General features: G+C 40.4%; 1 protein-coding gene across 4 annotated transcripts in view; it reads right to left on the minus strand.

The window, feature by feature from the left end:
- Nucleotides 1-15,006, minus strand: part of RBM20 (RNA binding motif protein 20) — a 243,108-nt gene that overhangs the window by 49,114 nt on the left and 178,988 nt on the right. For all 4 annotated transcript variants that reach the window (XM_060171334.1, XM_060171337.1, XM_060171336.1 and 1 more), the window contains one exon: nt 2,609-2,752. In XM_060171334.1, the coding sequence (XP_060027317.1) occupies nt 2,609-2,752 (144 nt within the window). The remainder of the gene's footprint in view (nt 1-2,608; nt 2,753-15,006) is intronic.

Genomic DNA, 15,006 nt, shown 5'->3' on the forward strand with positions numbered 1-15,006 from the left:
TGTCAATGCCCATGTTCAGTGGGGAAGCAATTACAGAAGCCAGATCTTCCACCTTCCGCACCCCATAATGACCCTGGGTCCATGCTCCCAGAGGGATAAAGAATAGGAAAGTTATCAGGGGTGAAGATGGGATACGGAGCTCAAGTGGTGGGAACTGTACCCCTCTTGTCCTATGGTCTTGTCAGTGTTTCCATTTTGTAAATAAATACATTAAAATTAAAAAACAAACAAATAAAATGGCCACTAGAAGCAGTAGATTTATAGTGCAGGCACCGGGCCCCAGTGATAACCCTGGAGGCAATAAATAGATAAATAAATAATAAATAAATGTATTTTGAAAAAGATGTATGACAAGGGAGTCCTCACTGTGAGTCCCTGCTCTCCCATTTCCTGCAACTGAGTAGAAGAAATAAGCTCAGTCTATGTTTTTACCCTTTCACATTTGTTTTTGAATTTTAGACCTGCTTTTTTTCCATGCTGTCATGGTGTGTGATAGAGGTATGGGTCACTAAGAAGTCAAGATTTTCTACGGCTTGATTTCAGATCTTGTCACCACTCAGTTTTCTAAGTGCCCTCATCTTGATGTACCTCTAGCTCTCATCATCAGGTGGGAATAATACTAAGGCTCAGTGTGTCTCACTGTAGAAATATTGCAAGTTGAATTTTGGATGTTTACCACAAAGAATTCTGAGAAGTGGGAACAAAGATACTAAAGTGACCAGGCTAATCTCAGGATGATAGAGGATCTAATGGGGTATTGAATTGTCAAAGTTTGTACCTTAATTAAAAATTTCTTTGGGGGCTTGAGTAGGATGTTGAACTTGGGAGTACAAGGTCCTGAGTTTGCTCCTGCCTTCCCAGTGCCAGAGTGATGCTCTGATTCTCTCTCTTCCTGTCTTGTGTTAATAAGTAAAGAGAATCTTTAAAAAAGATTTACTCTATGTCCATCCCTCTGATTTGTAAAGTAAAAGTTGAACTATTGAAAGTCCTTAGCAAATAGTTTTTGTTCAATGCTGCTTTGTTAGAATACCAGTGAGGAAAAAAAAATCCTGGCTAATATTGAACAAAATGACATTAAAGACCTACTTTCCTTATATTTTCCTATTTTGCTTAAAGTCAGTTCCAAAGAATCCACCTGTATATAACATTAAAGGAGGACTTGGTTTTTAGCCATTCACTATATAAATTCTCCCTCACTTTGATATTAGAAATTAGGCAAAAATATGAATCCCCTAGAACTCAGTCCCCACCATTCTCTCCTGCCAAGGGCTCAGATGATTACTACTTCTCTTCCCACAAGGGCCCCAGATGCTAATACTCAGGATCAGTAATAAACACTAAAGCTTAATGTCCACAATAAGATTTTGGCTGGTTCAAAATACAAGCCACCAGATAAACTCCTATAGGTTAGACTGTATCATTAACACAGAAGATCAGCAATATGGAGGAGTGACTCAAGTTCCTGGATTTCTATTTTGGGGGCTAGTAAGCTTTTTTTTTTTTAATGTTAAAAAACATCTTATCCTGGGCTAGCAAAATGACCCACTTGGATAGTGTGCTGCTTTTTTATGTATATGATCTAGGCTCCTGCCTTGAAGGAAGCTTTTGTGTTGTAGACTCTTTCACATTCTCTCTGCCTCCCTGTATTTGAAAAATAAACAAAAGCAAAAACAAAAACAAAAACAAACTAAAGCCACAGTATGCCAAAGCACCTTCTTTCTCACCTCTATGCAACTCACAAAGATCCGTACCCATGAAAAGAAGGGGAGAATCCAGGCAGTGACACATCTGATAAGGGGTATATATTACTATGCTCAAGGACTTGGGTTCGAGCCCAGCCACCCACCAGCAGGGAGGAAGTTTCATTAAGTGGCGAAGCAGCGCTGTAGGTGTCTCTCTTTTTCTCTCCTCTCTCGATTTCTCTCTGTCTCTATCAAAAGATATATATATATATATATATATATATATATATATATATATATATATATATATATATATAAAATAAAAATGGCAGCTGTGAGCAGTTGATTTGTTGTGCAGATGATAACCATGGTGTAGCAGCAAAAATAAAATAAATTAAAATAACAAGGAGAAGGTAAAACAACATATCACCAGTAACAAAAGTAACAAAAACCTCTAGCATAACAACAGAGGCCAGCTGTGTATTATCTTTATGCTAAGAGTAGCTTCTTTATTAAAAAAAAAAACTATATATATGTTTTCCAGGGAGTCGGGCGGTAGCGCAGCAGTTTAAGCGCATGTGGCACAAAGCGCAAGGACCAGCCTAAGGACCCTGGTTCGAGCCCCCGGCTCCCCACCTGCAGGGGAGTCGCTTCACAGGCGGTGAAGCAGGTCTGCAGGTGTCTATCTTTCTCTCCCTCCTCTGTCTTCCCCTCCTCTCTCCATTTCTCTCTGTCCTATCCAACAATGACGACAACATCAATAACAGCAACAATAATAAGTACAACAAGAAAACAAGGGCAACAAAAGGGAATAAATAAATAATATATTTTAAAAAATATATATATATATATATATATACTTCCCCCCCCTTTACCTACACGTGGTCTATCAGCAGGTGCATACCAGTGTGAGTGCCCAGACCTACCTGATTAGTAGACTTCATGAGGATGTAATTTGTGACCTTCCCAAAGGGCAGTCCCAGGTTGATGACATCATTTTCAGTGCAGCTCCCTTCTGGGAGATTGCAGATATGCACCACTCGGCCAGCACCCGCCTTCCGCTGTGCAAACTAGTGGAGACAAAGAGCAGTGGCTGTTCTTCAAAGTGCATTTCCTGATTGTCCTCTATTCCAGATATTCCTAAAGGGCATATGCCCCCAAATAGTGATTGCAAAACTGTAATTTACAAAAGTAACCCATAAAGAAGACTTAATGCATAGACATCTATAAAATACCAATTTTACGTCATCACTTTACAGAAGAATATTTGCAAATCTTTAATAAGCAACCAGTAACAATCAGTGTTGTGGAAGATATGAGGAGATAGCATATGGATAAGTTGCTGGTGAAAGGAAGTATATATAAAATCTTGTGAAAGTACACCTTATCAGCATTTAATAAAATTTAAAAAATATAAGGTCCATGATTTAAACAGGGGTAGATAGCATAATGGTTATGCAAAGAGACTCTCAAGTCTGACGCTCTAAAGTCCCAGGTTCAATCCCCTGTACCACCATAAGCCAGAACTGAGCAGTGTTCAGGTTGAAAAAATAAAATACAATAAAATAAGGTCCATGATTCTGCTATCACACTTCTAGGCAATCTACCCTACAGAAATAAATGCACCAGTATATACAGACATGTACAAGAGTATTTATTATAGCAATTTACAAACTGATCATTTTGGCATCAACAGCTTGAACATCCCAAAAATAAGGGAATGACCAAGTAAATGATGGCTCCAGATAACAAAGGAAAATTACCTAGTCATCAGAAGGAGGAAAATGTGTTGATAAGAAATCAGTTTAGGGGGAGTCGGGCTGTAGCGCAGTGGGTTAAGCGCAGGTGGCGCAAAGCACAAGGACCGGCATAAGGATCCGGGTTCGAACCCCGGCTCCCCACCTGCAGGGGAGTCGCTTCACAAGTGATGAAGCAGGTCTGCAGGTGTCTATCTTTCTCTCCTCCTCTCTGTCTTCCCCTCCTCTCTCCATTTCTCTCTGTCCTATCCAACAATGACAACAACAATAATAACTATAACAATAAAACAACAAGGGCAACAAAAGGGAATAAATAAATAAAATAAAATATAAAAAAAATATCCTAAAAAAAATCAGTTTAGGGGCTCAGTGGTAGCACACCTGGTTAAGCGCACACATTACGGTGCAAAAGGACCCAGGTTCAAGCACTGCTCCCCACCGTAGGGGGGATGTTCACAAATGGTGAAGCAGCACTGTAGGTCTCTCTCTCTCTCTCTCTCTCTCTCTCTCTCTCTCTCTCCCTCACCCTCTCTATCTCACCCTCCTTTCTCAATTTCTATCTGTCCTGTCAAATAAAATAATGAAATGAAGGAAGGAAGGAAGGAGGCAGGCACTGAACTCTAGTGATAAGTCTGGTGGCAATAATGGGTAGGAGTTGAGGGGAAGAAAGGGAATAGGAAAGGAAGAAAGGAAGGATTTATTTATTTATTTATTTATTTGCCATTGCCTGCATGATGGACCCACTACTCCTGGTGGCCACTTTTTCTCTTATTATTATTACTATTATTATTTTATAGGATAAAGATAAATTGAGTGAGAAGGGGGAGACAGGGAAAAAGAAAGACAGATACCTGCAACTTGCTTCCTATGAAACTTGCCCCCTGCAGGTGGAGGGCGGGACTTTGAACAGAGATCCTTGGGGTCTGGTAATGTGTGCAATCAATAGGCAGTGTCACCACTCATCCCCCGACCCCCAGGAAATCATTTTAAAGATAGATTAAAAAAAACAGGCTTCCAAATAACATGTACTATATAGTGCTATTTTTCTGTATAATAAAAAACCAAAAATATAGACAAAAGATATAAATGAAGGACAGAATTTTGATAATTACTAGAACTCGGTGATGGGGACATGAGGATTCATTACATTAGTTTTTACTTTTCTATATTCTTGAATTTTTTCACAAAAAAAAAATTCTAAAGGGTCTCATCACAGACAGGGAGAGTCACGGAAAATGTATATTCCATAAAGAATGAAATACCTATCAGCCCATCAATACTGTTATTCTCTAAGAGTAGAACTGGAAAGGAGCAAGGGAAAAGTTGTTTAACCTGTTTCTTCTATACTTTTAATTGTCTGACTTAACATAAAAAAAGAGCATAGAAAGGATTTGTAGAAACCCAATACAGACATCCATAACAACAAATTGTCATAGAGGTGTGGCTTTCAATTTTTCTGTGTTAGCCTTGGAATTCTTGCTTCAAACAAAAGTTTGCTCACCAGCCCAAAATAGATTCCACAAATAAAAGAGCTGTTTTACTAAAACCTTGGGTCTAGCATCTATTACTACTCTCCACCTGGAAGCCTCAAAGGCAGCTTTTGGGAACAGCGTTTGGAAGCCAAAACATGACTTTCGTCAAACCTTAATTGGCCTGGCTCAGAATTAGTAAACACAAGCCCACTCAGTGTGGAAGAGAAGGAGGCAAATCTGCTGACCAACCCCCCCCCACACACACACAGCCAATACCTTTTAATAGCAGAGCCTACATTTGCATAATCACCATTTTCAGTGATGAAGTGAACTCCAACATCTAATTCCACTGGATGTGGATGTGACCCTAAGACAGCGCAGCAGGCAATCTGAGGTCTGAGCCTAAATATGGGCTAATATGTGGGTAGTTCTATCATGGGAAACCCTCATTTACCTCATCTGGATTGAGCACAATTAAAGTCAGTGAGAATTTCCTTTTGGGGTTCAGTTCTGAATTGTAGAAACCCAGGCACTCCTTTCAGATGTCCCCCTCTGCAATGTCCAGAATTGAAGTATTTCCCCTACAATGTGTGGCCCAAGCAGCTCTCAGATTAGCCCTATGCCTCTCAGAAGTACAAACAGAGACTTCCAGAGGCGGGGCTACTAGAAGCAGCAGATCTGTTTCTCTCCTCTCCTCTCCCGGATCAACTAGGAATACCAAAGAAGACCACCTGGGACCGAAACAAGACAGGACTAGAACGACTACAGGAACCCACCAAATCACCTGTGAGTGCAAACACTCGTGGCCGGTGACAGAGAGGAGCCTAGAGAGAGACTAAGTGGCTGGTAACAGTCCGGCAGTTTGTCAGTTGAGACAACACCTCCAGTCTGTTCCACCAACAAGGGGATAGCTGAAGGGAGGAGAGGACTCCCCGGAGACTCACCAAGTGCAACTCTGAGTCTCCATTGCTACTGCCCTCAGAACCTGGAGCAGCAGCAGGGAGGGACACCGGGGGACAGAGATCTAACCAGGAAACTCAGGAGAAGACCTATACCTCGGTGGCATAGCTGTGGGACTGTGAAAGTCTCTTTGCATAACCACTGGACTATCTCTGCCACACCCTGCCTTATCTCTTGGTCGGGAGTCAGTGATTAAGCTAAGAAGCCTACTTATAGTTTAGAAGCCCTCAGGCTCACATAGCCTACAGAGAAGAAGAAGAAAAAAAAAGAGGCTTTTAAATCATTGAGCTCCAACTCAGGGATTAAAACACTATTGAAACAACTGTTAACTTCCACCACTGTGAACCCTTTTAATTACCTTACTTAGACACAAGTCAATCCAGGAAATAGTGATCAGTAAATTGAAAAGTACTAAGAGAGGGAACTCATAATATATAAAATGGGTAAACCAACAAGAAGAAATATTGGAGAAACTAACCAGGACAACAGTCCAGCTAAAAGCCTCCCAAAGGGTGAAGCACAAAATAACGAGTTGAACATCCAAACATTAGGTAAGGAAATAACCACAGGAGTGAGTAAAGACTTTGAAAGAATTGTAATCAGAAATACAGGAACAACAAATGAGTCTCTGGAAGAAAACACTATCTCAAGGTTACTAGAGAGCTGAAAGCTGAAATAGCTGAGCTAAGAACACAACTAGCTGAACAAGCTAAAACAGTATCAGAACAGGGTAACAAAATAGATGAACTCCAGAAAACAGTAGAGGGCAGACAGAATAGAATCAATGAGGCTGAAGACAGAATTAGCAAGATCGAGGACGAATTAGAGACAACTTAAAAAGAAGTAAGATATCTCAAAAAGAGATTAAGAGATGCTGAAAACAACAACAGAGACCTATGGGATGACTTCAAAAGAAACAATATACGCATTATTGGCTTACCAGAGGAAGAAAGAGAGGGAGAGGAAGAAAGCATTCTTCAGGCCATAATAGCTGAAAACTTCTCTAGTCTAGACAACATCAAAGACATAAAGATTCAAGAAGCCCAGAGGGTCCCAAATAGAATTAACCCAGACTTAAAGACATCAAGACACATCATACTTAGAATGGAAAGGAATAAGGATAAAGAAAGGATCCTGAAGGCTGCAAGAGAAAAACAAAGTCACCTACAGAGGAAAACCCATAAGATTAGCAGCAGACTTCTCCACACAAACACTACAGGCCAGAAGAGAATGGCAAGATATCTATCGAGTGCTCAATGAGAAAGGCTTTCAACCAAGAATACTATATCCTGCTAGACTGTCATTCAGACTAGATGGAGGCATCAAAACCTTCTCAAACAAGCAACAGTTGAAGGAATCAACTATCACCAAGCCTGCCCTGAAAGGAGTTCTGAAAGGTCTTCTATAAACAGTCAGACCATCATAAATAGGACATATAGCTGAACACTCTAAAACTCTATAAGAATAGTGTTAAAATATCTTCAATCTTTGATATCAATAAATGTCAATGGCCTGAATTCACCTATTAAAAGACACACAGTAGGAAGATGGATCAGAAAATACAACCCAGCAATATGCTGTCTACAGGAAACCCACCTAACTCAACAAGACAAACACAGACTTAAAGTGAAAGGATGGAAAACTATCATACAAGCCAATGGCCCACAAAAAAGGGCAGGAACAGCAATTCTCTTATCTGACACGATAGACTTTAAAATAGATAAGATTAAAAAAGATAGGAATGGGGAGCCGGGCGGTAGCGCAGCAGGTTAAGCGCAGGTGGCGCTAAGCCAAGGACCGGCATGAGGATCCCGGTTCTAGCCCCCGGCTCCCCACCTGCAGGGGAGTCGCTTCACAGGCGGTGAAGCAGGTCTGCAGGTGTCTGTCTTTCTCTCCTCCTCTCTGTCTTCCCCTCCTCTCTCCATTTCTTTCTGTCCTATCCAACAACGACGATATCAACCACAACAACAATAAAAAGATAAAAAGACAACAGGGGCAACACAAGGGAAGATAAATAAATTTTAAAAAAATGTAAAAAAAAAAAAGATAGGAATGGACAATACTTAATGCTCAGAGGATCAGTCAATCAAGAGGACTTAACAATTATTAACATCTATGCACCCAATGAGAAACCATCTAAATACATCAAATGTCTACTGAAAGAGCTACAGCAGTATATTAACAACAACACAGTCATAGTAGGGGACTTCAACACTCCACTCTCTCAACTTGACAGTGATCTGGCAGAAAATCAATAAAGACATAAGGGAGCTAAATGAAGAGATAGATAAACTAGAACTATTGGACATTTTCAGAGTCATTCATCCCAAGAAACTGGAATACATATTTTACTTAAATCCACATAGGTCATTCTCAAGGATAGAACATCTATTAGGCCACAAAGACAGCATCAGCAAATTCAAGAACATTGAAATCATCCCAAGCATCTTCTCAGACCACAGTGGAACTAAACTAACACTTAACAACCAACAAAAGATTAGTAATAGTCCCAAAATGTGGAAGCTCAACAGTACACTTCTTAACAACTTCTGGGTCAAAGAGGAAATCAAGGAAGAAATCAAAATGTTTCAAGACTTCAATGAAAATGAAGACACAAGCTATCAAAATATTTGGGACACAGCTAAGGCAGTACTGAGAGGGAAGTTCAAAGCTATACAAGCACACATTAGGAAACAAGAAAAAGCACAAATAAAGCCTGATTGCACATCTTAAAGACCTAGAAGAAGAAGAACAAAGGAACCCTAAAGCAACCAGAAGGACAGAAATCACTAAAATTAGGACAGAAATAAATAACACTGAGAATAGGAAAACCGTACAAAAGATCAACGAAAGTAAATGTTGGTTCTTCAAAAGAGTGAACAAAATCGACAAACCTTTAACCAGACTCACAAAACAGAAAATGGAGAAGACCCAAATAAATCGGATAGTGAATGAAAGAGGAGATATCACAACAGACACTGCAGAAATTTAACATATCATGCGAGGCTTCTATGAACAACCATATGCCACCAAGCTAGACAACCTGGAAGAAATGGACAATTTCCTAGATACCTACCAACTTCCAAAATTAAGTAAAGAGGAAGTGGATAACATGAACAGGCCAATCATAGCTAATGAAATTGAAACAGTTATCAAAAGTCTCCCCCAAAATAAAAGTCCTGGACCAGATGGTTTTACAAATGAATTCTACAAAACCTTCAAAGAAGAACCAATACCTCTACTTTTAAAAGTCTTCCAGAAGATTGAAGACACTGGAGTACTCCCTGCCAGCTTCTATGAAATGAGCATCACTCTTATACCAAAAGCAGACAGGGAAACAACCAAAAAAGAAAACTACAGACCAGTATCTCTGATGAACATAGATGCTAAAATATTGAACAAAATTCCACCCAACTGGATACAGCAGTATATTAAAAAGATTGTTCATCATGACCAAGTGGGGTTTATCCCAGGCATGCAAGGCTGGTTTAATATGCATAAGTCAATCAATGTGATCCACCACATCAACAAAAGCAAGACCAAAAACCACATGGTCATATCAATAGATGCAGAGAAAGCCTTTGACAAAATACAACATCCCTTTATGATCAAAACACTACAAAAAATGGGAACAGATGGAAAATTCCTGAAGATAGTGGAGTCTATATATAGCAAACCTACAGCCAACGTCATACTCAATGGTGAAAAACTAGAAGCATTTCCCCTCAGATCAGATACTAGACAGGGCTGCCCACTATCACCATTACTATTTAACATAGTGTTGGAAGTTCTTGCCATAGCAATCAGGCAGGAGCAAGGAATTAAAGGCATACAGATTGGAAGAGAAGAAGTCAAACTCTCCCTATTTGCAGATGACATGATACTATATACAGGAAAACCTAAGGAATCCAACAAGAAGCTTTTGGAAATCATCAGGCAATACAGTAAGGTGTCAGGCTACAAAATTAACATTCAAAAGTCAGTGGCATTCCTCTACACAAACACTAAGCTAGAAGAAATTGAAATCCAGAAATCAATTACTTTTACTATAGCAATTAAAACAATAAAATATCTAGGAGTGAAACTAACCAAAGAAGTGAAAGACTTGTATACTGAAAATTATGAGTCACTACTCAAGGAAAAAGACACAAAGAAGTGGAAAGATATTCCATGTTCATGGGTTGGTAGAAAATGAACATACTACCCAGAGCCATCTACAAATTTAATGCTATCCCCGTCAAGATCCCAAGCACATTTTTTAGGAGAATAAAAAAAATGCTACAAATGTTTATCTGGAACCAGAAAAGACCTAGAATTGCCAAAACAATCTTGAGAAAAAAGAACAGAACTGGAGGCATCACACTCCCAGATCTCAAATTGTATTATAGGGCCATTGTCATCAAAACTACTTGATACTGGAACATGAATAGACACACTGACCAGTGGAATAGAATTGAGAGCCCAGAAGTGAGCCCCCACACCTATGGACATCTAATCTTTGACAAAGGGGCTCAGACTATTAAATGGAGAAAGCAGAGTCTCTTCAACAAATGGTGTTGGAAACAATGGGTTGAAACATACAGAAGAATGAAACTGAACCACTGTATTTCACCAAATACAAAAGTAAATTCCAAATGGATCAAGGACTTGGATGTTAGACCACAAACTATCAGATACTTAGAGGAAAATATTGGAAGAACTCTTTTCTGCATACATTTTAAAGACATCTTCAATGAAACGAATCCAATTACAAAGAAGATTAAGGCAAGCATAAACCTATGGGACCACATCAAATTAAATTAAAAAGCTTCTTCACAGCAAAAGAAACCACTACCCAAACCAAGAGACCCCTCACAGAATGGGAGAGATCTTTACATGCCATACATCAGACAAGAGTTTAATAACCAACATATATAAAGAGCTTGTCAAACTCAACAACAAGACAACAAATAACCCCATCCAAAAATGGGGGGAGGGCATGGACAGAATATTCACCACAGAAGAGATCCAAAAGGCCTAGAAAAAATGAAAAAATGCTCCAAGTCTCTGATTGTCAGAGAAATGCAAATAAAGACAACAACGAGATACCACTTCACTCCTGTGAGAATGTCATACATCAGAAAAGGTAACAGCAGCAAATGCTAGAGAGGGTGTGGGGTCAAAGGAACCCTCCTACACTGCTGGTGGGAATGTAAATTGGTCCAACCTCTGTGGAGAACAGCCTGAAGAACTCTCAGAAGGCTAGACATGGACCTACCCTATGATCCTGCAATTCCTCTCCTGTGGATATATCGTAAGGAACCCAACATATCCATCCAAAAAGATCTGTGCACACATATGTTCTTGGCAGCACAATTTGTAATAGCCAAAACCTGGAAGCAACCCAGGTGTCCAACAACAGATGAGTGGCTGAGCAAGTCGTGGTATATATACACAATGGAATACTACTCAGCTGTAAAAAATGGTGACTTCACCGTTTTCAGCCGATCTTGGATGGACCTTGAAAAAATCATGTTGAGTGAAATAAGTCAGAAACAGAAGGATGAATATGGGATGATCTCACTCTCAGGCAGAAGTTGAAAAACAAGATCAGAAATGAAAACACAATTAGAACCTGAAATGGAATTGGCATATCACACCAAAGTAGAAGACTCTGGGATGGGTGGGTGGGGAGAATACAGGTCCATGAAAGATGATAAATGACACAGTGGGGATTGTATTGTTAAATGGGAAACTGGGGAATGTTATGCATGTACAAACTATTGTATTTACTGTTGAATGTAAAACATTAATTCCCCAATAAAGAAGTAAATTAAAAAAAAAAGATCAGAAAAGAAAACACAAGTAGAACCTGAAATGGAATTGGCGTATCGCACCAAAGTAAAAGACTCTGGGGTGGGTGGGTGGGGAGAATGCAGGTCCAAGAAGGATTCAGAGGACCTAGTGGGGGTTGTATTGTTATATGGGAAACTGGGGAATGTTATGCATGTACAAACTATTGTATTTACTGTTGAATGTAAAACATTAATTCCCCAATAAAAAAAATTAAAAGAAAAAAGAATAGGAAAGGTATCAGGGGAGGGGATGGGACACGGAGTTCTGGTGGTGGGAATTGTGTGGAGTTGTACCTCTCTTATACTATGTTTTTTTCAATGTTTCCTTTCTATAAATAAAAAAAATAATAATAAAAGAAGTACAAACAGAAAGGTTTGTTGTCAATAATCTTTATACACCTTTCCCATATTTGGGAGCTACTCTCTTCACTGATGCAGCTTTCTAGCCCTTTTTCCAGTTGTGACATCATCTTCCCAGACAATAACTTGGGTCCACCTGCGTATCAGATATCAGGCTTAGAAAAAAAAAAAAAAGCTAGTATAGTCATGGGTCCTTTGGAATATACCTAAAATAGGCCTACTAGCTATCTATGAAACGGAGACCCCCCCCAAATCTTCATCTGCAATATTCCAGCCTTCAGGTTCATGATAAGTCAACAATTTGTTTGGCTTCACATGTTAACTCTTCTTTCAGCCACCAGGCTCCAGATGTTACTATTTTGCCAACCGGACTTCCCTGGACAGATGACCCCCTAATGTGTCCTGGAGCCCCGCCTCCCCAGAGCCCTGCCCCACCAAGGAAAGAGAGAGACAGGCTGGGAGTATGGATCGACCTGTCAATGCCATGTTCAGCGGGGAAGCAATTACACAAGCCAGACCTTCCACCTTCTGCACCCCATAATGTCCCTTGGTCCATACTCCCAGAGGGACAAAGAATAGGAAAGCTATCAGGGGAGGGGATGGGTTAGCGAGTTCTGGTGGTGGGAATTGTGTGGAGTTGTACCCCACTTATCCTATGGTTTTTGTCATTGTTTCCTTTTTATAAATAAAAATTAAAAAGAAAGAATGAAAGAAAGAAAGAAAGAAAGAAAGGAAGGAAGGAAGGAAGGAAGGAAGGAAGGAAGGAAGGAAGGAAGGTTCCTAAGCATGGAAACATGGTTGAGCCCTTGTCCAGGGGTAGCAGGCTGTCTGTCATTAGGATGGGTGATTCTATCTGGGCTCTCAAGCAGGGGAAAGTGGCTGAGCCTCTGCATTTGTGAATAGAAGGACTGAGGCTGGTGTGTTCTGCCTGCCTCCAGTGGGTGGACTCATTTCTGTCCCCCGTGACTCTGCTGCCATTGGCCTAGGCTAATAATGTGCACCTGGACCACAGAGCAGACACTGGGCAGTGCTGAGCCCACCACCACTGTCAGGTTGCCCAGTTGCTTAGTGGTCAGGCCTGAGAGCCAGGGCCTCTCTTCCTGTCTGCTCCAGACTTTTATGCAACTTCAAGAGGCTTTTAATCCAAGTGTGAGTGTAACAAAAGCTGCTGCTGGGTCATGGAACAGGCCTCCCAGAGAATAAGCACCTTCATAGCTGTCCAGAGTGCCAAATGTATTAGTGCTGCCAGTATTTTTAGGAATTCACAGGAGTGCTTGGGCTGCAGTTTAGATTTTCAAAATACTCCCCACCTGCCAGGGCAGGGGATGCTTTAGGAGCAATGGAGCAGGGCTGCAGGTGTCTCTTTCCCTCTCAGTGTCCCTCTTCCTCCTCACTTTCTCTGTCTCTGTCAAGAAGAGAGAAAATAAAGGAAAATAAAATTTGAAATCATATTTCACAAATGCTTTTGTTTTCTCCCTCTCAAGACTGATCAGAAATAGAAGTTTCATTTTGTGGATTCTGGTCAAAATAATTATGGGACATTTATTTTAATATTCTTCCAGTTATATTAATGTGGAAGCTCTCAACCGGTGAACTGCAAATGGGTCACAGGAACGCCAAGGTCTGGGCTCTGCTGGGTCAAGGCCAAGGACCTTCAGTGACCACAAGCAGCCTCTTCCATTTGACCCCTTTACCTCAGTTAACCACTTTCTAAGAGAGCCCTGAAATGAAAACCGTGAAAATCACTGTGTTAGTGGTTTGTTTTTTGTGCAGTGACTGGCTTCCGGGCATGCAAGAAATCCTATCCAGGTAGAAAAAGAAACAGTTTTGGCTCGGAAGATAGCTCTATTTGGTTGTAGACCAACCTGGGTGCCTAAAGCCCCAGATGTCACAGTACGATCTCCAGCACCACCATCATCCAGAGTTGAGCAGTGCTTGATCTCTCACTCCCTCCTTTTTCATTCTCTCTCTCTTTCTTTCTCCCCCCTCTCTCTTTCATAATAAATAGATATTTAAAAACAAAAGAGAAACATTTTTTAATGTGTTACATGTTTTGTGAAAATATTTGGTTTAGGATAGTTTGATCTTTGTTCTTTTCTGGTATTGATCTAAAACATCTTTTTGTTAACTTCAATTAGCTTTTAAATCATATCTGATTCACGAAAGATGCAGAATTACATCCACTGTCACTCTACTCTTCACGCAGTTCACACACACGCTAGTATTAGCCTTATGCCTTCTATAGCGCTGAATGAGCAAAGAAGGGGGGAGAGACAGAAGGATGTGGGAAGGTGAGAGGAAGAGAGAATGTCATCTTTAGGATATACATTTAGAGTAAAATATGTTCTTGGAGCACAGAGTGACTTTGAGCAGATCGGGTGACGCTATATACTACACCCCCCCCCCCAGAGATTTCTAATAAGTCCTTAAGGGTCTCTAAAGGTAACAGTATAGGGAGGATCATTTTTTTAAAAATATTTTTTATTTATTCATGAGAAAGATAGGAAGAGAGAGAAAGAACCAGATATTACTCTCGTACATGTGCTGCCGGGGATTGAACTCAGGACCTCATGCTTGAGAGTCTAATGCTTTATCCACTGCGCCACCTCCCGGACCACGGGGAGGATCATTTAATTAATTAATTAATTGTTAACCAATCTATCAGAGCACTACTCAGCTCAGCTTACGGTGGTATGGGGAATTGAACCTGAGACTTTAGAGCCTCAGGCATGAGAGCCTCTTGCATAATGGTTATGCTATCTCCCCTGCCTGAGGATTATTATATTTGACATTAGAAAAGCCTGTGTTAGGCTGAGGGTGTGGATCCACCTATTACAGCCATTACAGAAGCCTGAACTCCCACCTTCTGCATCCCAAAAAGAGTTTTGGTCCATACTCCCAGAGGGTGAGAAGTGTTAAGGGAAGATGACTAGAGATGACG

This window comes from Erinaceus europaeus, chromosome 14 (genome assembly GCF_950295315.1).
Source record: "Erinaceus europaeus chromosome 14, mEriEur2.1, whole genome shotgun sequence".
NCBI lineage: Eukaryota > Metazoa > Chordata > Mammalia > Eulipotyphla > Erinaceidae > Erinaceus > Erinaceus europaeus.